The sequence below is a fragment of the Lipotes vexillifer genome, unplaced genomic scaffold, assembly GCF_000442215.2.
Source record: "Lipotes vexillifer unplaced genomic scaffold, Lipotes_vexillifer_v1.1 scaffold1017, whole genome shotgun sequence".
Lineage (NCBI taxonomy): Eukaryota > Metazoa > Chordata > Mammalia > Artiodactyla > Lipotidae > Lipotes > Lipotes vexillifer.
The window spans coordinates 663,034-686,949 of NW_006772141.1; the positions used below are offsets into that span (position 1 = coordinate 663,034).

General features: G+C 50.1%; 2 protein-coding genes across 2 annotated transcripts; both read left to right on the top strand.

Annotated features, from left to right (window-relative positions):
• The first annotated feature begins 659 nt into the window (after positions 1 to 659).
• LOC103080994 (interferon alpha-inducible protein 27-like protein 1) lies at positions 660 to 12,722 on the top strand. The gene is given in 6 exon segments (XM_082931304.1): positions 660 to 732; positions 1,127 to 1,270; positions 10,702 to 10,731; positions 11,769 to 11,930; positions 12,483 to 12,634; positions 12,636 to 12,722. Coding segments are annotated over 6 exon segments (648 nt in total).
• Positions 12,723 to 12,838: 116 nt separating this feature from the next.
• On the top strand, positions 12,839 to 22,432 carry LOC103089299 (interferon alpha-inducible protein 27-like protein 2). The gene is given in 9 exon segments (XM_082931313.1): positions 12,839 to 12,869; positions 14,596 to 14,715; positions 16,263 to 16,405; positions 17,688 to 17,778; positions 18,194 to 18,223; positions 19,035 to 19,096; positions 19,098 to 19,197; positions 19,705 to 19,775; positions 22,274 to 22,432. Coding segments are annotated over 9 exon segments (807 nt in total).
• The last annotated feature ends 1,484 nt before the right edge of the window (positions 22,433 to 23,916 follow it).

Sequence of the window (23,916 nt, forward strand, 5' to 3'; positions counted from 1 at the left end):
TTTATTTTGTATGAGATCGTCCTTCCCCTGCCTGCCGTGATTTACAAATTTATAGCACAAAACATTTTACCTTGGCTGACAAATGGCACAGAGCCCTAATCTCATATCTGTAATAACCAAGGAGGCAGTATGGGTTGGTGGTTAACAGCACGATCACTGACCAGTGCCTGGGTTGGAATCCTTAGTTGTGACCTTTGGCAAGTGGAGTACCCTTGATGTGCCTTAGTTTGGACGCACACAGGCACTCACAAAATAGGTGCTATTATTACATTTACTTCTCTGCTTCCATCCAGGGCTGCTGCCACCGTGACCAGAGGTGAGTGTGCTGGGAAGGGGCTTGAGCCCACCTTTACCAGGAGACTTTGGGTACCTCCAGTCTTGTATCAACCCAGGTCACTCTGAAGCCCTAAGACTTAGGCTGGCTGGGCAGTGGGTGGGGCAGAGATGGATAACCAAGGAGGCAGTATGGGCAAAGATGGAAGTGCCCACAGGCTCCTATAGGACAGAGGGCAAGGCTGGAGCAACAGAGAGGTGCCCCTGCCCTCCCCCCGCCAGTCCATCATAAATCAGGCAGAGCACTTCCGATTTTCATACTCTGTTTCTCAGAAAGATAGTGGTGTCCTTGGCTCTGCACCTGGTGTTCCCACACTGCCTCCAAGATGTCAGCTAAAGCCATAGAGAGCGGGGAAGGAGATGCCACTGACCTCAGCCCGCTGGAATATCCCTCTGATGGTGAGTGCTCTAGGGAAGCTCCAGAGTGCGGGATGGCCCAGGGCTTGGGGTGCCTGAACGAGGGCAGAGGGGGGTCTTCTGGGTTCTGGCCTGGACCTGCCACCAGGTGCACTGTGCCCCATCAGGTCTCTAACCTTGTGGGCCTCAGACTCCTGCTCTGTGAAGTCTGGAACCTGCCAGCTCCACGTTGGTGCTGGGTCTCCCTCTCTCTGTCTTCTGCTTGGGTTCACCTCCATGCATCTTTGTCACCTCTTAGCACAGCTGCCGTTGAGGTCCCCTCCCAACATCAGAGTTCTCGGGAGTTTCAGGAGATGGTCGAGGGCGCCGTGTGGGGCCTCTGGTCCCTCAGCTGCCCACCCCACTGGGAGCTCCCCCCCTCTTTTTTTTTTTCCAGAGGAGGATGAACCTTCCCAGTCCCAGGCCTCTGATGGTTCTCCTGGGAAGCCACCACAGGGGCGACCCCAAGGGCCAGATGGATCTGGCTCTGACCCCAGAGACCCACCCAAGGCTGGAGGCAGCAATTTCGCCCATAAAGCAGGTAACTGATCCCTGAGCATCAATCCACAGGCCCTCACCCAACTCCCCACTGCTCAGTTCAGCCTTCTGAGTTGTCAGTGTCAGGCTTACGTTCCTGATAGAATCTCTCTTACACTCACATTGTAAGAAAAAGGGCACAGTATACATGAGAGATGAAATAAATGATGCTCTAGAATCAGAGGAACCACACTTCAGGATTTGGCTCTGCCTCTGACTTGCTGAGTGACCCAGAACCAGTCACTTGCCCTCTCTGGGCCTTGAATGGTTTGCTTTTAAGAGCAGGGTAGGATGAGGTCCCTCTTAGGGCTTTCCCAGAGCCAGGTCATATTCTGTTAGGAGGCACAGAGGTGTCGCTCAGGCTCCTGGGCAGCCGGCAGGCCAGGCTCAGGCACGGCTCCTTGCTGGTTAAGTCCACTGGCCATGCCCGACCTTTTGCCCCCATAGCACCCAAGGCCGGTGAGTACCATTTCTCCATTTCCGCCCTTCCCATGATGCCCCAGGGCCTGGTTGCTAAAGTCCACCCAGGACACACCCTCACAGAGCAGTGTTACGTGTAAGGGTGGGGCTAGCCCGGGGCCAGGGCAGCAAAAGACACCAGCTTTTTGGGGTTTTTTTGGGGGGGGGGGTTCCCGGTGGAATACACATAGCATTAAATTTACCAACATAACCATTTGTCGGCATGCAGTTCAGTAGTGTTGACTATATTCACATTACCGTGCAACCAACCTCCGGAACTGTCTTCATCTGCCCAAAGTGAAACTCTGTACACATTAAACATTAACTACCCACATCCTCCTGCCCCCAGCTCCTGGCAACCACAATTCCTTCTGGCTCTGTAAATTCGACTAATCTAATCTAATATCCATGGAGGTGGTATCATACAGTGTTTGCCTTTTGGTGACTAGTTTATTGTACTTAGCATAAGGTTCCCAAGGTTCACCTATATGTCAGAACTTGCTTTGTAAGGCTGAATGATATTCTATTGTGTGTATATACCACATGGTGATCATCCATTCATCCGTTGATGGACGCTTGGGTTGCTTCTGCCTCTTGGCAATTGTGATCAATGCTGCTGTGAACACGGGGGTGCAAATATCTCTTCAAGACCCCACTTTCAATTTCTTTGGATATATATCCAGAAATGGCATTGCTGGATCATATGGTTTTCTATTTTTTATATTCTCAGGGACTGCCATACATTTTCCATAGAGGTGATGGTGACTAGGGTGGCAGTGGTGGAGCCAGCAACAGATTGGAGTCATGCAGCCACAAGCCAAAGATTGTTGGCAACCCCTAGACAATGATGCTAGAAAGAGGCAAGGAAGGATCCTCCCCTAGAGCTTTCAGAGAGAGCCTGGCCCTGCCTACACCTTGATTTTGGACTTCTGACCTCCAGAACTGTGAGGGACCATGAGAGAATCAACACAGTTTGTGGTAATTGGTTACAGCAGCCTCAGGGAACTAACATGGGCAGACCTCATTTTATTGTACTTTGCAGATACTGCATTTTTTACAAGTTGAAGGTTTGTAGCAACCTAGTATTGGCAGGTATTGGTTCACATTTTTAGCAATAAAGTATTTTAAAATTAAGTTATACTCCTTGTCTTTTGAAACAAAAGGCTATTGCACATTTAGTAGACTACAGTATAATATAAACATAACTTTTTTTTTTTTTTTTGCGGTACGCGGGCCTCTCACTGTTGTGGCCTCTCCCGTTGCGGAGCACAGGCTCCGGACGCGCAGGCTCAGCGGCCATGGCTCACGGGCCCAGCCGCTCCGCGGCATGTGCGATCTTCCCAGACCGGGGCACGAATCCGTGTCCCCTGCATCGGCAGGCGGACTCTCAACCACTGCGCCACCAGGGAAGCCCCCAAACATAACTTTTATATGCAGTGGAAACCAAAAACTTCACGTGATACTCGCTTTCTTGCGGTGGTCTGGAACCGAGCCCTCAGTATCTCCAAGGTGTCCCTGGACAGAGATTGAAAATCCCATTGTGGTTGAAGACTGTATTAGAGTCAGAGTCTGTACAAGGAGGAGGTGGGAGTCTCTAGGGGGGTGCTGGACATTGGTAATAGAGAGGGGGCAGTTTTTGTTAGTGACAGGGTCTAGGGCAGCACCGTCCAATAGAGCTTTCTGCGGTGATGAGCATGCTCTCTGCGTGATCCAGTATGGTAGCCACTAGCCACATGTGACTATCGAGTCCCTGAAATGTGGGCCGTGGGACTGAGGAACTGAGTTTTAAATTTTATTTCATTTTAATTAAGATTTAAATAGCACACATGGCTAGTGGTTCCTATAGTGGGCAGCATGGGCCTAGTGTATGACCTTGGATGTGTGGCATAGAGTTCAAGATCCTTGGAAGTGAGGCGTGAGCACTTCAAGGCCAGTTTGTTGGAAATATCATCTGTGCAGAAACGGAAACCCTCAAGACAGGTCAGGGGTACTGATGGAGGGAGAGGTGATGGTGAGCCATGAGCTGCAGCCTTCAAGAAATGACTGGAGGTCTGAGGCTGATTTCGTACCTTCTCTCCCTTGCCTGGGACCAAGGCTCCTCTTCGTGGGGAGCTGGCTGAGCTCACTCCTGCAACTCCTGAAATCTCCAGAACTTCTGGTCCCAGCTGCCCCAGCACCCCAGTCCCTGCTCCTGTCAGATGTCCCTGCCAGCCCCAAGAGCTCTCAGCAATTCGACATGGTCCAGGCATGCTCTGCCCCGTGGTTCCAGGGGCTCCAGCCACAAGGCAGGACACACAGAGGAAGCAGGGTGACTTCTCTCTTTTTTTTTTTTTTGAACTTTTGAATTTTATTTTATTTATTTCTTTATACAGCAAGTTCTTCTTAGTTCTCCATTTTATACATATTAGTGTATACATGTCAATCGCAGTCGCCCAATTCATCCCACCAGCACACCCCCCACCACTTTCCCCCCTTGTTCTCTACACCTGTGTCTATTTCTGCCCTGTAAACTGGTTTTTCGAGGTTCCACATATATGCGTGAATATACGATATTTGTTTTTCTCTTTCTGACTTACTTCACTCTGTATGATAGACTCTAGATCCATCCACATCACTACAAATGTCCGAATTTCGTTCCTTTTTATGGCCGAGTAATATTCCATTGTATATATGTACCACATCTTCTTTATCCATTCGTCTGCTGATGGGTATTTAGGTTGCTTCCATATCCTGCCTATTGTAAATAGTGCTGCATTGAGGTGCATGTGTCTTTTTGAATTATGGTTTTCTGTGGGTATATGCCGAGTAGTGGGATTGCTGGGTCGTGTGGTAATTCTATTTTTAGTTTTTTAAGGAACCTCCATACTGTTCTCCATAGTGGCTGTATCAGTTTACATTCCCACCAACAGTGCAAGAGAGTTCTCTTTTCTCCACACCCTCTCCAGCATTTGTTGTTTGTAGATTTTCTGATGATGCCCATTCTGACCGGCGTAAGGTGATACCTCACTGTAGTTTTGATTGCATGTCTCTAATAATTAGTGATGTTGAGCAGCTTTTCATGTGCTTCTTGGCCATCTGTATGTCTTCTTTGGAGAAATGTCTATTTAGGTCTTCTGCCCATTTTTGGATTGGGTTCTTTGTTTTTTTAATATTGAGCTGCATGAGCTGTTTATATATTTTGGAGATTAATCCTTTGTCCCTTGATTCGTTTGCAAATATTTTCTCCCATTCTGAGGGTTGTCTTTTCGTCTTGTTTATAGTTTCCTTTGCTGTGCAAAAGCTTTTAAGTTTCATTAGGTCCTATTAGTTTATTTTTGTTTTTATTTCCATGACTCTAGGAGGTGGATCAAAAAAGTTCTTGCTGTGATTTATGTCAAAGGGTGTTCTTCCTATGTCTCCTCTAAGAGTTTTATAGTGTCTGGTCTTACATTTAGGTCTCTAATCCATTTTGAGTTTATTTTTGTGTATGGTGTTAGGGAGTGTTCTAATTTCATTCTTTTACATGTAGCTTTCCAGTTTTCCCAGCACCACTTATTGAAGAGACTGTCTTTTCTCCATTTTATATCCTTGCCTCCTTTGTCATAGACTAGTTGACCAAGGGTATGTGGGTTTATCTCTGGGCTTTCTATCCTGTTCCATTGATCTATATTTCTGTTTTTGTGCCAGTACCATATTGTCTTGATTACTGTAGCTTTGTAGTATAGTCTGAAGTCAGAGAGTCTGATTCCTCCAGCTCTGTTTTTTTTCCCTCAAGTCTGCTTTGGCTATTCAGGGTCTTTTGTGTCTCCTACAAATTTTAAGGTTTTTTGTTCTAGTTCTGTAAATAATGCCACTGGTAATTTGATAGGGATTGCATTGAATCTGTAGATTGCTTTGGGTAGTATAGTCATTTTCACAATATTGATTCTTCCAATCCAAGAGCATGGTATATCTTTCCCTCTGTTTGTGTCATCTTTGATTTCTTTCATCAGTGTCTTATAGTTTTCTGAGTACAGGTCTTTTGTCTCCCTAGGTAGGTTTATTCCTAGGTATTTTATTCTTTTTGTTGCAGTGGTGAACGGGATTATTTCCTTAATTTCTCTTGCTGATCTTTCGTTGTTAGTGTATAGGAATGCAAGAGATTTCTGTGCATTAATTTTGTATCCTGCAACTTTGCCAAATTCATTGATTAGCTCTAGTAGTTTTCTGGTGGCATCTTTAGGATTCTCTATGTATAGTGTCATGTCATCTGAAAACAGTAACAGTTTTACTTCTTCTTTTCCAATTTGGATTGCTTTTATTTCTTTTTCTTCTCTGATTGCCATGGCTAGGACTTCCAAAACTGTGTTGAATAATAGTGGTGAGAATGGACATCCTTTTCTTGTTCCTGATCCTAGAGGAAATGCTTTCAGTTTTTCACCTTTGAGAATGATGTTTGCTGTGGGTTTGTCATATATGGCCTTTATTACGTTGAGGTAGGTTCCCTCTATGCCCCCTTTCTGGAGAGTTTTTATCATAAATGGGTGTTGAATTTTGTCAAAAGCTTTTGCTGCATCTATTGAGATGATCATATGGTTTTCCTTCATTCAATTTGTTGATATGGTGGATCACATTGATTGATTTGCATATATTGAAGAATCCTTGCATCCCTCAGATAGATCCCACTTGATTATGATGTGTGATCCTTTTAATGTGTTCTTGGATTCTGTTTGCTAGTATTTTGTTGAGGATTTTTGCATCTCTATTCATCAGTGATATTGGTCTGTAATTTTCTTTTTTTGTAGTGTCTTTGTCTGGTTTTGGTATCAGGGTGATGGTGGCCTCATAGAATGAGTTTGGGAGTGTTCCTTCCTCTGCAATTTTTTGGAAGAGTTTGAGAAGGATGGGTGTTAGCTCTTCTCTAAATGTTTAATAGAATTCATCTGTGAAGCCATCTTGTCCTGGACTTTTGTTTGTTGGAAGATTTTTAATCACCGTTTCAATTTCATTACTTGTGATTGGTCTGTCCATATTTTCTGTTTCTTCCTGGTTCACTCTTGGAAGGTTATATCTAAGAATTTGTCCATTTCCTCCAGGTTGTCCATTTTATTGGCATAAAGTTGCTTGTAGTAATCTCTCATGATGCTTTGTATTTCTGTGGTGTCCATTGTAACTTCTCCTTTTTCATCTCTAATTTCATTGATTTGAGTCCTCTCCCTCTTTTTCTTGATGAGTCTGGCTGCTAAATGTTTATCACTTTTGTTTATCTTCTCAAAGAACCGGCTTTTAGTTTTATTGATCTTTGCTATTATTTTCTGTTTCTATTTCATTTTTTTCTGCTCTGATCTTTATGATTTCTTTCCTTCTACTAACTTTGGGTTTTGTTTGTTCTTCTTTCTCTAGTTCCTTTAGGTGTAAGGTTAGATTGTTTATTTGAGATTTTTCTTGTTTCTTGAGGTAGGCTTGTATTGCTATTAACTTCCCTCTTAGAACTGCTTTTGCTACATCCCATAGGTTTTGGATCATCGTGTTTTCATTGTAATTTGTCTCTAGGTATTTTTTTATTTCCTCTTTGATTTCTTCACTGATCTCTTGGTGAAGAGATTTAGTAACGTATTGTTTAGCCTCCATGTGTTTGTGTTTCTTATGTTTTCTTTCCCTGTAATTGATCTCTAATCTTATAGCATTGTGGTCGGAAGAGATGCTTGATATGATTTCAGTTTTCTTAAATTTACCAAGCCTTGATTTGTGACCCAAGATGGGATCTATCCTGGAGAATGTTCCATGTGCACTTGAGAAGAAAGTGTAATCTGCTGGTTTTGGATGGAATGTCCTATAAATATCAACTAAATCTATCTGGTCTATTGTGTCATTTAAAGCTTGTGTTTCCTTATTAATTTTCTGTCTGGATGATCTGTCCATTGGTGTAAGTGAGGTGTTAAAGTCTCCCACTATTACTGTGTTACTGTCGATTTCCTCTTTTATAGCTGTTAGCATTTGCCTTATGAATTGAGGTGTTCCTATGTTGGGTGCACGTATATTTTTAATTGTTATATCTTCTTCTTGGATTGATCCCTTGATCATTATGTAGTGTCCTTCCTTGTCTCTTGTAACATTCTTTATTTTAAAGTCTATTTTATCTGATATGAGTATTGCTACTCCAGCTTTCTTTTGCTTTCCATTTGCATGGAATATTTTTTTCCATCCCCTCACTTTCAGTCTGTATGTGTCCCTAGGTCTGAAGTGGGTCTCTTGTAGACAGCATATATGTGGGTCTTATTTTTGTATCCATTCAGTGAGCCTGTGTCTTTTGGTTGGAGCATTTAATCCATTTACATTTAAGGTAATTATCACTATGTATGTTCCTATTACCATTTTCTTAGTTGTTTTGGGTTTGTTTTTGTAGGTCTTTTCCTTCTCTTGTGTTTCCCACTTAGAGAAGTTCCTTTAGCATTTGTTGTATAGCTGGTTTGGTGGTGCTGAATTCTCTTAGCTTTTGCTTGTCTGTAAAGCTTTTGATTTCTCCATTGAATCTGAATGAGATCCTTGCTGGGTAGAGTAATCTTGGTTGTAGGTTCTTCCCTTTCATCACTTTAAATATATCGTGCCACTCCCTTCTGGCTTGTAGAGTTTCTGCTGAGAAATCAGCTGCTAACCTTATGGGAGTTCCCTTGTATGTTATTTGTTGTTCTTCCCTTGCTGCTTTCAATAATTTTTCTTTGTCTTTAATTTTTGTCAGTTTGATTACTATGTGTCTCGGCATGTTTCTCCTTGGGTTTATCCTGTATTGGACTCTCTGTGCTTCCTGAACTTCTGTGGCTATTTCCTTTCCCATGTTTTCGACTATAATCTCTTTGAATATTTTCTTGGGTCCTTTCTCTCTCTCTTCTCCTTCTGGGACCCCTGTAATGCGAATGTTGTTACGTTTAATGTTGTCCCAGAGGTCTCTTAGACTGTCTTCATTTCTTTTCATTCTTTTTTCTTTATTCTGTTCCGCGGCAGTGAATCCCACCATTCTGTCTTCCAGGTCACTTATCCGTTCTTCTGCCTCAGTTATTCTGCTATTGATTCCTTCTAGTGTAGTTTTCATTTCAGTTATTGTATTGTTCGTCTCTGTTTGTTTGTTCTTTAATTCTTCTAGGTCTTTGTTAAACATTTCTTGCATCTACTCGATCTTTGCCTCCATTCTTTTTCCAAGGTCCTGGATATCTTCACTATCATATTCTGAATTCTTTTTCTGGAAAGCACTTCATTTAGTTGTTTTTCTGGGGTTTTATCTTGTTCCTTCATCTGGTACAAAGTCCTCTGCCTTTTCATTTTGTCTAGCTTCTGTGATTGTGGTTTTCGTTCCTCAGGCTGCAGGACTATAGTTCTTCTTGCTTCTGCTATCTGCCCTCTGGTGGATGAGGCTATCTAAGCGGCTTGTGCAAGGTTCCTGATGGGAGGGACTGGTGGTGGGTAGAGCTGGGTGTTGCTCTGGTGGGCAGAGCTCAGTAAAACTTTTTTCTGCTTGTCTGCTGATGGGTGGGGCTGGGTTCCCTCCCTGTTGGTTGTTTGGCCTGAGGTGACCCAACACTGGAGCCTACCTGGGCTCTTCGGTGGGGCTAATGGTGGACTCTGGGAGGGCTCACGCCAAGGAGTACTTCCCAGAACTTCTGCTGCCAGTGTCCTTGTCCCTTAGTGAACCAAAGCCACCGCCTGCCTCTGCAGGAGACCCTCCAACAGTAGCAGGTAGGTCTGGTTCAGTCTCCCCTGGGGTCACTGCTCCTTCCCCTGGGTCCTGATGTGCACACTACTTTGTGTGTGCCCTGCAAAAGTGAAGTCTCTGGGACTTCCCTGGTGGCGCAGCAGTTAAGAATCCGCATGCCAATGCAGGGAACACGGGTTCCATCCCTGGTCCGGGAAGATCCCACATGCCGCAGAGCACCCAACCCCGTGTGCCACAACTACTGACCCTGCACTCTGGAGCCTGTGAGCCACAACTACTGAGCCCATGTACCACAACTACTAAAGCCCGCACCTAGAGCCCACGCTCTACAACAAGAGAAGCCACCGCAATGAGAAGCCTGCGCACTGCAACGAAGAGTAGCTCCCGCTCACCACAACTAGAGAAAGCCTGCCTGCAGCAACAAAGACCCAACACAGCCAAAAATAACTACCTAGATAAATTTATATAAAAGGAAAAAAGAGCAAAGTTTCTGTTTCCCCCAGTCCTGTCAAAGTCCTGCAATCAAATGCCGCCAGCCTTCAGAGTGATTCTCTAGTAATTCCTCCTCCCGTTGCCAGACCCCCCAGGTTGGGAAGCCTGACGTGGGGTTCAGAACCTTCACTCCAGAGGGCGGAGTGAATCCCACCCTGTGGTACAGTTGTTCTCCAGTTTGTGAGTCACCCACCCAGCAGTTATGGGATTTGAGTTTATTGTGATTGTGCCTCTCCTACCATCTCATTGCAGCTTCTCCTTTGTCTTTGGATGTGGGGTACCTTTTTTGGTGAGTTCCAGTGTCTTCCTGGCAATGACTGTCAGGAAGCAGGGTCCCTTCTTGGTGGGCGAATTAGAGATGCTTCTTGCAGAAAGTGACAAGTAGGCTGAGCCCTGGAGGACAGGGGGCTTTCACTCCAACTGTAGCCTGGGAAGGGTATAGGGTGTCTGGAAGAGGGAAAGACCAGAAAAGTCAAATTTATTCCATCGCAAATGAAAATAGCATGCTTTTCTTGATTTTGTTTTGTTTTGTTTTGTTTTGAGAAAATGATACCAAATGTATTGACTTCACAGAGCAGCATGGAACCTTTTCAAGGCAGGTGCCCCTCGCCATCTGGAGCATAACAGAGCTCCAGACTCTCGTCCATCCACCTCTGCATTCTCAGAAAATCATACTTCTCGGGAAATGCAGGAAGAGGCCAGGCAGGGGCTCTCTTTTCTCTGATCCCAACTCCAGGGAACCCCTCCCACTCTGGCAGCAGTGGGGGTGCAGGGGGAGGCCAGTGCCATGCACTCATGGGGGTGCTTTTTGTCTCCAGGCATGGTCTCTGCAGCTGTGATTGGAGGAGGTGAGTCTCTTTGGGAAGAAACTCAAGCCCCCATCTGACCCTGGCCCTGGGCCCCCGGGACCACCTGGCCTTGACCACGCCCAAGATTGTCTTGAGCCCCAGGACATGGGGTGGGTAAGGGTGCAGTGGGTAGGGGACAGAGTTGGAACACTCGAGGTGACAAGAACCTTGCCAAGAAGGAACCGAAGCAAAGCCATTCAAAGCACCCAGGTCCAATCTCAGCTTCTCCCAAGTGCAAACCGTGTGATCCAGGCAGGTTGTTAAATCTGTCACAACCCATGATTCCTCCCCAGAAAGCAGGGCCAGCGGTACCTCCAGAGGGTTGTAGGGGATGTGTAAGCTGAGCTGTAGGGATTCCTCAGACTGCTTTACAAACCCTCTAGCTTATCTTGTGAGCCCAGAGGTTTCCAGCTGTGCCCCTGGCCAGCATCTTCTAACACGGTGGCCAGAATTCAAGAAAATGAAAACATTTCTGTCACACCAGCCACAGTCTCAGGTGCTCATTGGCTACATGCGGCCAGCATGTTGGACAGTGCAGATACAGGACGTTTCCTGGTTGCAGAAAGTTCTATGACTGCACTCTCTGGAGATGTAGGGGACCCCTGGGGGGACGCCCACAGGCAGCTGCAGGGCAGAGGGCGGAATCTGCCACCCCAGCACCTCTTCAGAAGAGCAGCTCTGTCCTTATTCTGTGGGCCCTGTGACTGGGGGAAAGACGCTATTTTCCCTGCCAAAGGGGGGCGCTAGAAGACCACTGCTCCTTTCAGCTTACTTCACACAAAGGCGGTTGAGGCACAGGGAGGACCGGTGAACCTTCCAGGACCACAGCAAAACAGAGGAATGCACAGGCCTGGGATCCAGCCTCTTGGCAGGGCCCCGTCCACTCGTGTCCACTTCCACAGCCTTCCTTTGCCTCAGGCCCCGTGGCTCTCAGGAGAGCGACGTGGACCCCTCACCTCATCCGCCGAGGAAGGTATCAGGGAGATCTGGGGAGTCTGTCCCCTGTGGCCAACCCTAAAGCTCCTCTCCCGCTACAGCCCTGGCCGTGGGGGCTGTGCCCGTGGTGCTGGGCGCCGTGGGCTTCACCGGGGCAGGAATCGCAGCCTCCTCCATAGCGGCCAAGATGATGTCAGCGGCCGCCATTGCTAATGGGGGCGGAGTTGCCGCCGGCAGCCTGGTGGCCACTCTCCAGTCCGTGGGTAAGTGTCCGGGCGGGAGGAAGTGGGGGCGGGGTGTGACACACCAGCACAGGATTCAGGCCAGCGGCTAAGCCGGAGGGAGGGCCTGTCTGCTTCCTCCAGCTTCGTGGACATCAGTGTCCCTGGTCCTTTGTGTCTCCCTCACTGTCCCCTCTTCTGGTTGGGGGTGGGTTTGGGGGCACTGGGGGCGTGCAGCACAGCAGGTGCGCATTCCCCATCAGCCCTACAAACCTGCGTAGGGCCCTCCCCTCGCTGGGCCCAGCCTCGTGCTGGGGAGGGAGAGGCAGAGACCCCGTGCCATTTCTCAGAGGGTGTGTCCTGTCGCTGGTGGAGTCACCAGCAGAGTGCGTGTCTCCTCTTCGGGCAGCCATGGGCAGCAGCCCCTCCCCAAAGCAGACCTCCTGGGGTTTCAGGAAGTAGAGGAGGGAACAGGACTGGGATGTCTGGGTCTTGGGCCTCCTGTGGGTCCTGGGTTCTCTGACCTCCCCAGTCTTGCCGGGAGCTGCCGGGGCTGCCTGTCCCCTTGTGCTCTAACCCCCTCCTCTTTCCCAGGGGCAGCCGGACTTTCCATGTCATCCAACATCCTCGTGGGCTCGGCTGGGTCAGCTCTTGGGGCCTGGCTGGGGGGTAGAATAAAGAAAGCCCTTTCCTTTCCTCCACCGGGATCTGGTACTGAAGCAGAGAGGGTCTCCCGGGCTGGAGATGACCGACCCTCCAGGGCCTCAGGATGTCAGTCCCCCAAGTGACAAGTCCTCTGCCTCCTAAAATCCTTCAAAGAAGCATAGGAAATAAAGACGAGATGCTGTGACCTTCACGAGTGTCCGCACTGCATTCTTGTCTACCAGGCAGGGCGCAGCGCATCGCAGAGCCGTGGCTTCAGGGTTGGGGGCAGCAGGAAGTCTGTAAGAATGGGCACTGATGTCTGCGACAGGAAGCCAGGTCTGTTGCAGTCCTGCCACCCAGCTGTGATCCTGGGAAGGTCACGTCTCCCCTTTGAGCCTCAGTTTGCTGCTCTTTGGATGGGATCGTGGATCACGTCTTCAAATGTGTCAGCCAGAGGCAGCATTATAGGATGGCTTGGCCCTGGGGTCAGTTTGAGCCATTGACCCTCAGTTATGAAACACTTTATCCTCAGGGATTATTGACCCCTCCGCTCCCCACCCAAGACTCTGGGTCTGACTGTATCGTGAGTCTAGGAACTCAGCAACACTTGTCTGCCTGGCCTGGTGGCCTTTGGAGCTCTTCAGGTAGGTAGAGAATTTGCATTTCTCCAGAGAGCTCTGTCCCGGTTGGTGTAGAGCTCAGGGTCCTTAGGCTCCAAGGGAGACTGGCCAGAACCTGCAAGGACAGACAGGCCTCCCTCCCCTGTTGGGGCTCCCAAGAGGCTTGTCGATGTAGAACACTCATCTGTCTCCTAAGGCCCACTGGCTGCCTGGCCCTGGATCAGGTGGCAGGCATTCTATGTGTGTTGACCTGGCCTCTGCCACCTGCCTGTCTGCCCATGCAGATAACCCATACCCAGTTTCTGGCAGCCCTGCTTCCACTTTAGACTTGAGTCTCAGATCTCGTCCTATTGGCTCCAGGACTCCGACCCAGGTCCCTCCCCCCCCGCCCTGCCGTCTTTCTTCACTGCCCCTCCTCCACCAGGCTCTCTCCCTCGGATGCTGCCCCAGTTCACTCATACAGCTCCCGGCTAGCCTCAAGGGCTCCCAGAACACAGACAAGCTCAAGACCCACAGGTCAGTTCCACATCTTCAGAAAGTCTGCTCCTGTGGGTAAGACAGGCAGGGGTGGGTAGGGGCGGCTCCTTCCTGCCGCCCCTACCCTCGGGGGGCGGGGGGGGGGCTCAGCAAGTGGAAGGGAGACCCGTGTGCATCCACTTGAAGAACTGTCTCATGTTTCTCATCTGGGTGGCTGCAGGCAGAGAAGCTGGGTCTTGGGAGGGAAGTGACTTAAGCCCCCAACTGGGCTCTGGGACTCTGGAAGCCATGAGCCTAGTCTGTGCCCGGGTGACCCTCAAGCCGTGAGCCTGGGTAGGGGTGAGATGGGTAGGGGGAAGAGACAAGCATTAGGAGGAACCAAATCAGAGCCATTCAAGCCCACGCTTTGGAAGCAGCTGGACCTGGGTCGAGTCCCGCTTTGCCAAGCCAAGCTTTGTGATCTTGGATGAATCTCTTACCCTCTCTGTACCAGTATTTCCTCATCGTAAAATGGGGATAGTAATCTCATCCTTCTTGTTGAGTTAGTGAGGACAGTGCATGATAACAGGAACCCAGAACAACCTGACCGTGGTATAGGCCTTAAAAACGTAATTCGTTCTGATTTCCTAATTCTGGCACATTTTAAATTACTCCATGGAGATCTAAGGGAGTTTGAGAAATCTGTGTTTCAGGAGGAGGGAAGCAGCCCACCTCGGGAAGTCAAATCTCCCTCCAGCCCCCTCCCCACCTTCCCCTCACACAGGTCCTTCTGTAACCCCAGTACCATATCTTGGACCCTTCCCAGGCCTGCATCTTCCACAAGCTCAGAGCAGCCTCTCTACCCCCTTGGAGCCCCTTGAGATTTTTAAGGGCAGTGGGTGTGACCCCAGTTCTGGTGTCCTCATCTCCCCATCAAAGCTCCACTGTTTCAGCAGTTTGGGTGCCGGTCAATTTCTGTGCCATAGAATTTACCAGCGCTGTCCTCTTAGCCTCTAACCTGGCTTTCAAGATACTGTCTGCAGGGAGCCTGGTCAAAGTGGGCGGGGCAGCCTCTGGAGGTGTCTTGGCAGGACTTCCTTGGCTGAGTGTTCCTGGCAGGGACTGGTGGGAGGTGGCGTGGGGGCTGGGGAGGGCACAGGGTCCTGCCCAAGGACCCATGGGAGGGGACAACAGCATCACCTTCAGTCTCCCTCCCCTGTCCTTCCCCTTGGGTGCCCGCCCTGGCTTTCTCTCTGAGGGGTCAGAGGCGGCAGGTCCCTGGGCCCCCTGCCCTCTGCTTCCTAGAGAGGGCGGACCCTAAGGGCCCCGTGGCTGAGGCCCGCTCTCTGGCCCTCACTTCCCCGGGATTCACCACCAGAATTCTCCTTTAGGTTTTGACCTAAGCATCCAACCCGCCTTTCGTAAGTTTGTCCTGATGGAGAGCGTTGATTTGAACGAAGTTCTTCAGTTCAGGCCCGTTTTCTTCAATTAGTTCTTGAAAGCCCCCTTTCTGGCTTTATTTATTTATTCTCGCTGTTTATCTTCCCTTTTGCCTGCAATTCCCCCCTCTCATATTAGAAAGTCAGCCTTTCTAACATGTTGAACGTGTATCTGTTTTTCGTATATATTTCTGTAAAATGGGTGTTGCATTTTGTTTGGATGTGTTTTAATTAACATACAGAAGAGTGTACTGTGTATCTCATTTTATTTCTTTTATTCCACACTTGAGAGCTATGTTTTTGAGATCCCTCAGGGTCGATAGGTGAGCTTCTAATCCTTGCTTTCAATCATTGCAAAGTGCTCCAGTGTGCATCCGCCACCATTCAACTTTCTGCCCCTAGGGTGGACCCTCGGGGTCCTCCCGCCTCTGCCGACAGAAACTGTACAGGATGGAATTGGCTGGGGGGGGGGGGGGGGGGGTGCTTTCTCTCTGAGGGGTCAGAGGCGGCAGGTCCCTGGGCCCCCTGCCCTCTGCTTCCTAGAGAGGGCGGACCCTAAGGGCCCCGTGGCTGAGGCCCGCTCTCTGGCCCTCACTTCCCCGGGATTCACCACCAGAATTCTCCTTTAGGTTTTGACCTAAGCATCCAACCCGCCTTTCGTAAGTTTGTCCTGATGGAGAGCGTTGATTTGAACGAAGTTCTTCAGTTCAGGCCCGTTTTCTTCAATTAGTTCTTGAAAGCCCCCTTTCTGGCTTTATTTATTTATTCTCGCTGTTTATCTTCCCTTTTGCCTGCAATTCCCCCCTCTCATATTAGAAAGTCAGCCTTTCTAACATGTTGAACGTGTATCTGTTTTTCGTATATATTTCTGTAAAATGGGTGTTGCATTTTGTTTGGATGTGTTTTAATTAACATACAGAAGAGTGTACTGTGTATCTCATTTTATTTCTTTTATTCCACACTTGAGAGCTATGTTTTTGAGATCCCTCAGGGTCGATAGGTGAGCTTCTAATCCTTGCTTTCAATCATTGCAAAGTGCTCCAGTGTGCATCCGCCACCATTCAACTTTCTGCCCCTAGGGTGGACCCTCGGGGTCCTCCCGCCTCTGCCGACAGAAACTGTACAGGATGGAATTGGCTGGGGGCTGTGGGCGGTGACACAGCCTCCAACCACTGCCCAACCTCTGACTCCTGTGCATCACCCTCTGTTCTTAGGGCTCACCCTGTCACCCAGCGCTGCCCTGGCTGGGGCCACATCTACCCTGGGATCCTTGCTGGGGACACTGAATGGCTCCTACCTGCTAGGATGCCCTGCTGCAGCCCTGACCGCTTTCCCACTAGGAGATAACTGGCCCTGGGTGATAGATACCCCTCCTTGGACGCCTACACAGCACATGGGAGTATGACAAGAAAGTCAAGACCTGGGCCACAACTGGCAGTCTTCCTCATGGTCAGAAATACGAGGACTCCTCAGCTTACGAGAAACAATTCATAAGAGGAAAAGAATCAGAACAGCTGAATTTGATCAAACGCTGTGATATCCTAGTCACTAAGCTTAGCACTTGACATTTATCAATTCATTTAATTCTCATAACAACCCCAGAGAAAGATGATATTGCCCCTTATTTACGAATGAAGGGAGCGTTGTCCACGGGCCCTGGGCTGGGAGGTGAGGTGAGGTGGGGTGGGTAGCTGCTCCGGAGCCTGGGACAGGAAGTAGAATGGAAATGCAGGCGCCAGGGCCTGGGAGGAAGGCTCAGGGCAGGGCAGGTTCTGAACAGCCCAGAAGGGCCATGCTCCTCCACCCGGAGATGTCCACTTGGGGAGCCCTGCAGGCAGGCCATCAGACAGACAGCACCCTTTCCCCTGGGCCGTCTGTGTGTTGAGGCCCAGGTGCGCCAAGCTGCTGGCCATCCTGGCATCATCTCTCCTCCCAAACAATAATGCTGAGCCTCAAATACCCTTTAACTGGGCTCTTGATTCTTGAGTTTCTGGTTCCATACCCCAACCAGGTGGCCCACTGGTCACTTAGGGTTTAGCTTTCATACCCCTTAATCTCTTTAATTCCTTCCCTGCCACCCCAAAGCTCTCTTCTTGGGGAGCTGGCTGAGCTCACTCCTGCACACCTTGCTAGTTTTAGAACTACTGGTCCCCGCTGGCCCCAAAGATTGCAGTCCTGGCTGCTATGGCTGCTGCAGACCAAGACCTCTGCCAGGGAGTTCCAGGGACTCTCAGTGTTGGGGAGCCAGGCAACTACGGTCCAGTGTTGTGAGTGGCTCCAGCCACAGGGGATCAAGGATGGTTCCGATTGGGAGGGTCAGGGTCAGCTTTCCAAGAGGAAGGGGCAACAGGTGGGGCCTTGGAGAATCAGGAACATTCAATGCATTCCAGCACTGTTCTCAAGCAGCCTTCAAACCTCAGCCGTGCTTGCGCTGATTGCAGCCGGGTCCTGCAAAATGAAACACACCTCTCCACAAGGATTTACTGCCGTCGGAAGAGGTTTCCCTGGATGAAAGAAGGTTATATAACGCCCCCCCACCCCGAGACACACACTCCGAAAACACCAACCCTATTTCAGATGAACTAACATCCCAGCTCAGAGGGCGTGACACTCACTTCCTTCACCTCTTCCTGCCCCAGTCAAACCACCACACCCTAAATTACTTTGCCAAGAGTCCCGCATTCACTGTGAAGGGGGCTGCAGCTGCACACCTTCCTTCTTCCCAAATCTGTAAGGTTTTATTTGTTTTTGTTTGGACCAAACCAGGCTTGGAAGGCAGAGAGAAAAAAGAACTTCTGTGCTTCCCACAAACAACCCCCAAGCAACCAGTCCGCAGACATTAAAAAGACACGCAACAAAACCCCTGTCTGATGGTTGGATTTTTCTGGAACAAGGCCCTCAAACCCCGTCTCCAGATTACTCTAGGCCAACGCATGCAGGTCCACTCAGGACAGGTCACCCGCCTCCCCAGCAGCCCTTGCCAAGCTCAGGGCTGTGGCTCACCTTCTCAGGACGAAGCAGGCAGGGGTCCTTCCTTCCTGTGTCTCCCAGCCTGGGGCAGCTCCCCTATAGGTGGGCTGTGGGCTCAGGGAGTGGAGGGGCAGCCAGTGTGGATCCACTCACAGAATGTTCTTTCGGTTTCCAGCCAAGGCCGCTGCAGCTGTGGCGGGAGGAGGTAAGTCTCTGCCGCGGAAACCTGTGCCTCGTCCATCCCCAGGCCCTGGGACTTGGGGAGCCGCTAGCCTTGCACCTGCCCCAGGCTTCCTGTGCATTGTAGCGGAGGAGGCGCTGGAGTGAGGAAATGGCGAGCTTCTGTGTCTCACAGAGGCAGCCCCAGCGGGGGCCCAACCTCCTTGCCGAGCCTCTGCCGCGTGGCTTCGGATGTGGCTTTGAACTCCTCTGGGTTCAGCTTTCCTCGTGAAAATCAGACCAAGGCTGCCCATTCAGGGTTATTGTGAGGGTTACGTAGGATGAGACACGCACACAGTCTGGACCCAGGAGGTACGTTAAGGAGAAGCCACTGGCTCAGCGACTCTGGCTTCCCGTTGCTCTGCGGTGATGCGGTGGAGACCAGAGTTGGGATCCAAGCAGGCCTCAGAACGTGCTCCTTGCTTTATGCTGGGCCCTGGGTAAGATTTGCTTGTATTAAAGATGTCCTCAGCGAAGACAAGAAGCTTGCAAACCTCCGCCCCGCCCCCAACTTAGTTCCAGGATTTTACTAAGGCAGAAACTGAGGCCTTTCCCGAGGAAGGTCCTGCTGTGGATCAGAGGCCTGACCCCGGTGACCCCGCGGCCCTCCCCTCCACTTTCCCCACCAGCTGTGCTGCCCTCGACTCCTGACTGTGGGCCGTGCCTGGAATCTCTCCCAAGCTCAGGCTTTACCCCTTCTCCAGGCTCCCTGAAGTCCCCCAATCTTGATGTGCTCTGCGTGTGTGATTTGGGAGCTTGTCCACCTCCCCCTCAACCCAGCTCCTCACTCCCTACAGCCCTGGCCGTGGGGGCTGTGCCCGTGGTGCTGGGCGCCGTGGGCTTCACCGGGTCAGGAATCCACAGCCTCCTCCTTAGCGGCCAAGATGATGTCAGCGGCCGCCATGGCCAATGGGGGCGGCGTTGCCGCCAGCAGCCAGGTGGCCACTCTCCAGTCCGTGGGTAAGTGTCCCCAGTGGGGCTTGCTGTGGAAGGTGAGGGAGGACAAGAGCCTCAGAGCATCCAGCCCTGACCTTAGCCCTGGTGAGCCCCAGTCTGCCTGGGCCTTTGTCTCACCCTCCGTGGTCAGTCTCTCTCTGGGTCTCTGAAACAGGTGCGTTGCCGGGGGAAGGTGCTCTGGCCTAGGGTGTGCTCGGCTCAGGCTGACTCTGCCCAAAGCAGACTTTCTGAGTTAGCTGGGGCGTCTCTGTTCGGCCTTCTTTCCCAGAGAGAGAGGCAGCTCCCAGCTCTCGGTTTCACCACCGGAGTTCATGCCTTTGGGTACCTGCTTGCAGCAACCTTTCCCAAACAGAGATCCTTGGGGGTTGGGGAAACAGAGAAGGGTTCTGGGTGGGATTTCTGGGCCTGAGGCCCTCCTGACAGGCCCTGGAGTCTCGGACCCTATGGTTCTGCCCCACAAGCTACCCCAGGCAGCCCGTCCCGTTCTACTCACCCTCTGCTTCTCGCCAGGATCAGGTGGACTCTCCCTGTCATCCAAAGTCCTCCTGGAATCCACTGGGTTTGCCCTTGTGTCCCTCGTGGTGGGCTTGTGACAGCTCCCTGTCACTCCCTTTGCAGAGAAGAGGACCAGGTAGTGCCCTGCTCGCCAGCCTGATGCAGGAAGGGACCAAACGCTGCACCCCCAGAGGAAAATAAGAAATAAAAATGAGTTGTTGCAACCCCTCCGGATCCCTTCCTTCTTGTTTGCCTGCAGTCAGGGTGGGGGAAGGCTCACTTCTCTTAGAGCGACATGGTGTCGGGGTGCCCAGAGATGGACTGAGTCAAACGGTGAAGCCTGGAACCTGCCCTTGCCCAGCTTCTGACTCTGTGTGTGACCCCGGGTGGGTCACCTCCGCTCTGGGCCTGCACTCGGCCCTCTCTATATGGGGAGTTGGTCTGAAAGTCCTCAAAGGTCCCAGCCAGGGTGGGTGTTTTGGCTCAGTTCCTGTGCAGTGTCAGGAATGGAAGGGGAGGGAGCATCCTGTTTGCAGCCTCATTTGCACGCACCCCACTCCTACCCTCTGCATATGCAATGGTTATTTCCTAAGTGGCCTGGCTGAGGCTCAGAAAGCAACGGCCCCAGGATGTCACTGCTTCCTCCCAAAGTCAAAGTCCAGCGCCCTGGCCTTTTTCCCCCAACAGCTAGAAAGAAAATCTAGTTTGTCAGGGGCTCTGATCTTTCTGCTTCAGGGCCATGGTCCCTAAATATCCTTCTACCCCCCCATACAAGGTCTTGTAGAAACTTCTCATCACCAGGATGGGATCTATCCCAGAACATCAGAAAATTCGCTTACATGTTGATTCACTCCTCCTTTCCACAAACTCTTTGAGCGTGTGCTGTGGGTCAGGCACTGGGCTGTGTGCTAGGGAACTTGGCCTTTCCTAGGTAGCACTCTCGGTCTGCTGCGTGGGTGGACCAACAGGCAGACAGCCATTGATGTTGCCCTCTGATGACACCAGAGGCCAGCCCAGGGCTTTGGGGGTGCCCAGAGGGAAGGCACATCACAGCAGTGTCTTAGTCTGTTCAGGCTGCTATAACAAAAATACCATAAAATGGGTGGCTTATAAACAACAGAAATTTATTCCTCACAGTATTGGAGGCTGAGAAGTCAAGAGATCAAGGCTGCAGCACATTTAGGTTCCTAGGTGGCTGTCTTTTCACTGTGTCCTCACATGATGGAAGGGGAAAGAGAGCTCTTTGTGGCCTCTATTAGAAGGACGCTAATCCCATTCATGAGGGCTCCACCCTCATGATCTAAGCACCTCCCAGTGTTTCCTCCTCCTTATACCATCACCTTGGGGGTTAATATTTCAACTTCTGAATTCTCGGGGGACACAGACATTCAGACCATAGCAAGCATATTGGGGAAGGGGAGCTTGGATTCTATCCTGAGCGTTTTGGAGAAACACTGAAGGGTTTTCAACATGACCATGACCCTACCACAGATCCTATTTTGCATGAAGGGGGACCCCTTCCAGGTCCCGAGAGTGGGCTCTTGTCTAACACTTGGAAATGAATTGTCCAAGGAGACACAGGTGCTGACAAAGCAAGAGACTTGATTGGGAAGGGGCACCCGGGTGGAGAGCAACAGGGTAAGGGAACCCAGGAGAACTACTCTGCCACGTGGCTCGCAGTCTCAGGTTTTATGGTAATGGGGTTAGCTTCTGGATTGTCTCTGGCCAATCATTCTGACTCAGGGTCCTTCCTGGTGGTGTGCGCATTGCTGAGCCAAGATGGATTCCAGTGAGAAGGATTCTGGGAGGTTGGCAGGACACATGGATGGGCAAATCCGCTCTCCTTTTGACCTTTCCTGAATTCTTCTGGTTAGTGATATCTTGTTAGTTCTGTGTCCTTACCAGGACCTCCTGTTGTAAGATAACTCATGCAAGTGGCTACTATCTTGCCTGGCCAAGGTGGGCAGTTTTGGTCCGTGGTTCCCCTAACACTACACCCCTGCACACCCTGTCCTAGATGCCATCAGCAGCCTGGCAGGATCTCAGTTTCCAACAAGAACCAAACTTGTGAGTCTGGTTTTATGGACTTTTCAAAAGTTAACTCATCCGTGTGCTCAAGTGGCTCCTAGTGGGGTCAGTGAAGCATCATTGTACCCGACCATAGGAGTAAACTCCTTAGGGTACTAATTAATTCAACACTTGATTCTTTTTCTTTCCCCCACTTTTTTGATGTCTTGGAGAATCTAAGAAAAGCTGTGAACGTTTCCCCCCAAAATGCACACATTCCCAAGATAATGCTCTAACTTCAAGTCCTTCATTAGAGCCTCCGAAGGTCCTCCTGGTGCTAAGGGCAAAAGCCCCTGCCTTAACTACAAGTCTGAGTCTCCCACAAGAAGGGCACTTGCTTTGATTTGGATCTGGAAGGATGGAGACCACCTTCCTGGAAGGTCAAGATCTTCTGAACTTCTGACTGACAACTATCAGATGATAAGAGCGTGTTATTTTAAGCTGCTAAATGTGTGGTAATTTATTACACAGGACTGGAAACTAATACAGCTTTGATTCCCCCTCTCTCTCTACCCAGCTGAGGTTGTTCACTCAGGAGCTGGCCGAACATACTGTGGCCACCCCAGGATTCCTGAAACTTCTGGCTTCAGCTGGCTCCCACCCTGCCCCTGTGGATCCAGGGGTCCCTGCCTGCTCTCAGGAGTCCCCAGTGTCAGAAGCCAGGCACATCCACTGATCACCATGTTCCTGCTCACAGGGGCCCAGTGTGCTGCAGGGCAGTGAGACTGGAGGGAAGGGGGCAGGGCACAACCTTTAAAAGAATGACACAGCCATGGAGGATACAACACAAACTGGTTAGAACCTACTGTTTTGCTGAGAGACTTACTCTCAGGTTTCAGGTTTGGAGGATTGTTGGCAAAATAACCACTCTACACTTAATTAAGTAAGAGATAAGAAAGTCTATTAGGTTAGTTATAAATCACAGCACCAAGATAAGCAAAATAGTAAGAAATAAATGAAGTTACAATCACCAAATTGGGGAAACACCTACATCCAGATCCAAGCAACACTGGGAAGTTCCTGGAAAAGTGATCTGGAGTCCCAGCTGGAAGGTCCCGAGCAGCGCGTCCACCCCCCATGGGTGAGACTGCAGAGTACTGCTCAAAGGACTCCTGTACTTTTTTTTTTTTTTTTAATAAATTTATTTATTTATTTTTGGCTGCGTTGGGTCTTGTTGCTGCTCACAGGCTTTCTCTAGTTGCAATGAGCAGGGGCTATACTTGGTTGCGGTGCACGGGCTTCCCCTTGCGGTGGCTCCTCTTATTGCAGAGCATGGGCTCTAGGCGCGCAGGCTTCAGTAACTGTGGCACATGGGCTCAGTAGTTGTGGTTCGCGGGCTCTAGAGCGCAGGCTCAGTAGTTATGGCACATGGGCTTAGTTGCTCCGCGGCATGTGGGATCTTCCCGGACCAGGGTTTGAACCCGTGTCCCCTGAATTGGCAGGCAGATTCTTAACCACTGCACCACCAGGGAAGCCCAGGAGTCCTGTTTTTAATGCCAGGCTGCACACTGATAATCACCAGCTTATGTGCAAATATGCAGCTCTGGCTATTATCAGAAATGTGATACATCAGCATGCTAAGTGACACACATACAGGCACCATGACAGTTCTGAGGCCATAAAAGGGCAAATAGTGGGCAGTGGCCAAAATAGGCGGAATAATCCTCAAAATAGTTGGAATATAGTTGGAGCAATCCTCCCACTCATTAGCCTATGAAATTACCCAGCCCATAAAAACTAACCACCCCGTATTTCAGGGCCTCTCGCCTTCTGAGACAGCCCACACTCTGTCTATGGAGGGTGCATCTCCCAGGGCTGCTCTTGCCTTTTGAGACAGACCGCATTCTGTCTATGGAATGTGTCTCTCTCTAAATAAATCCACTTCTTGCCTATCACTTTGCCTCTCCCTGAATTCCTTCTGTGCTGAAACATAAAGGACCCGAGCTTCATTAAGTCCTGAGACCAGGTATGCGATCTTAATTAAGATAGTGTGGGGCTTCCCTGGTGGCGCAGTGCTTGAGAGTCCGCCTGCCGATGCAGGAGACGCGGGTTCGTGCCCCGTTTCGGGAAGATCCCACATGCCGCGGAGCGGCTGGGCCCGTGAGCCATGGCCACTGAGCCTGCGCGTCCGGAGCCTGTGCTCCGCAAATGGGAGAGGCC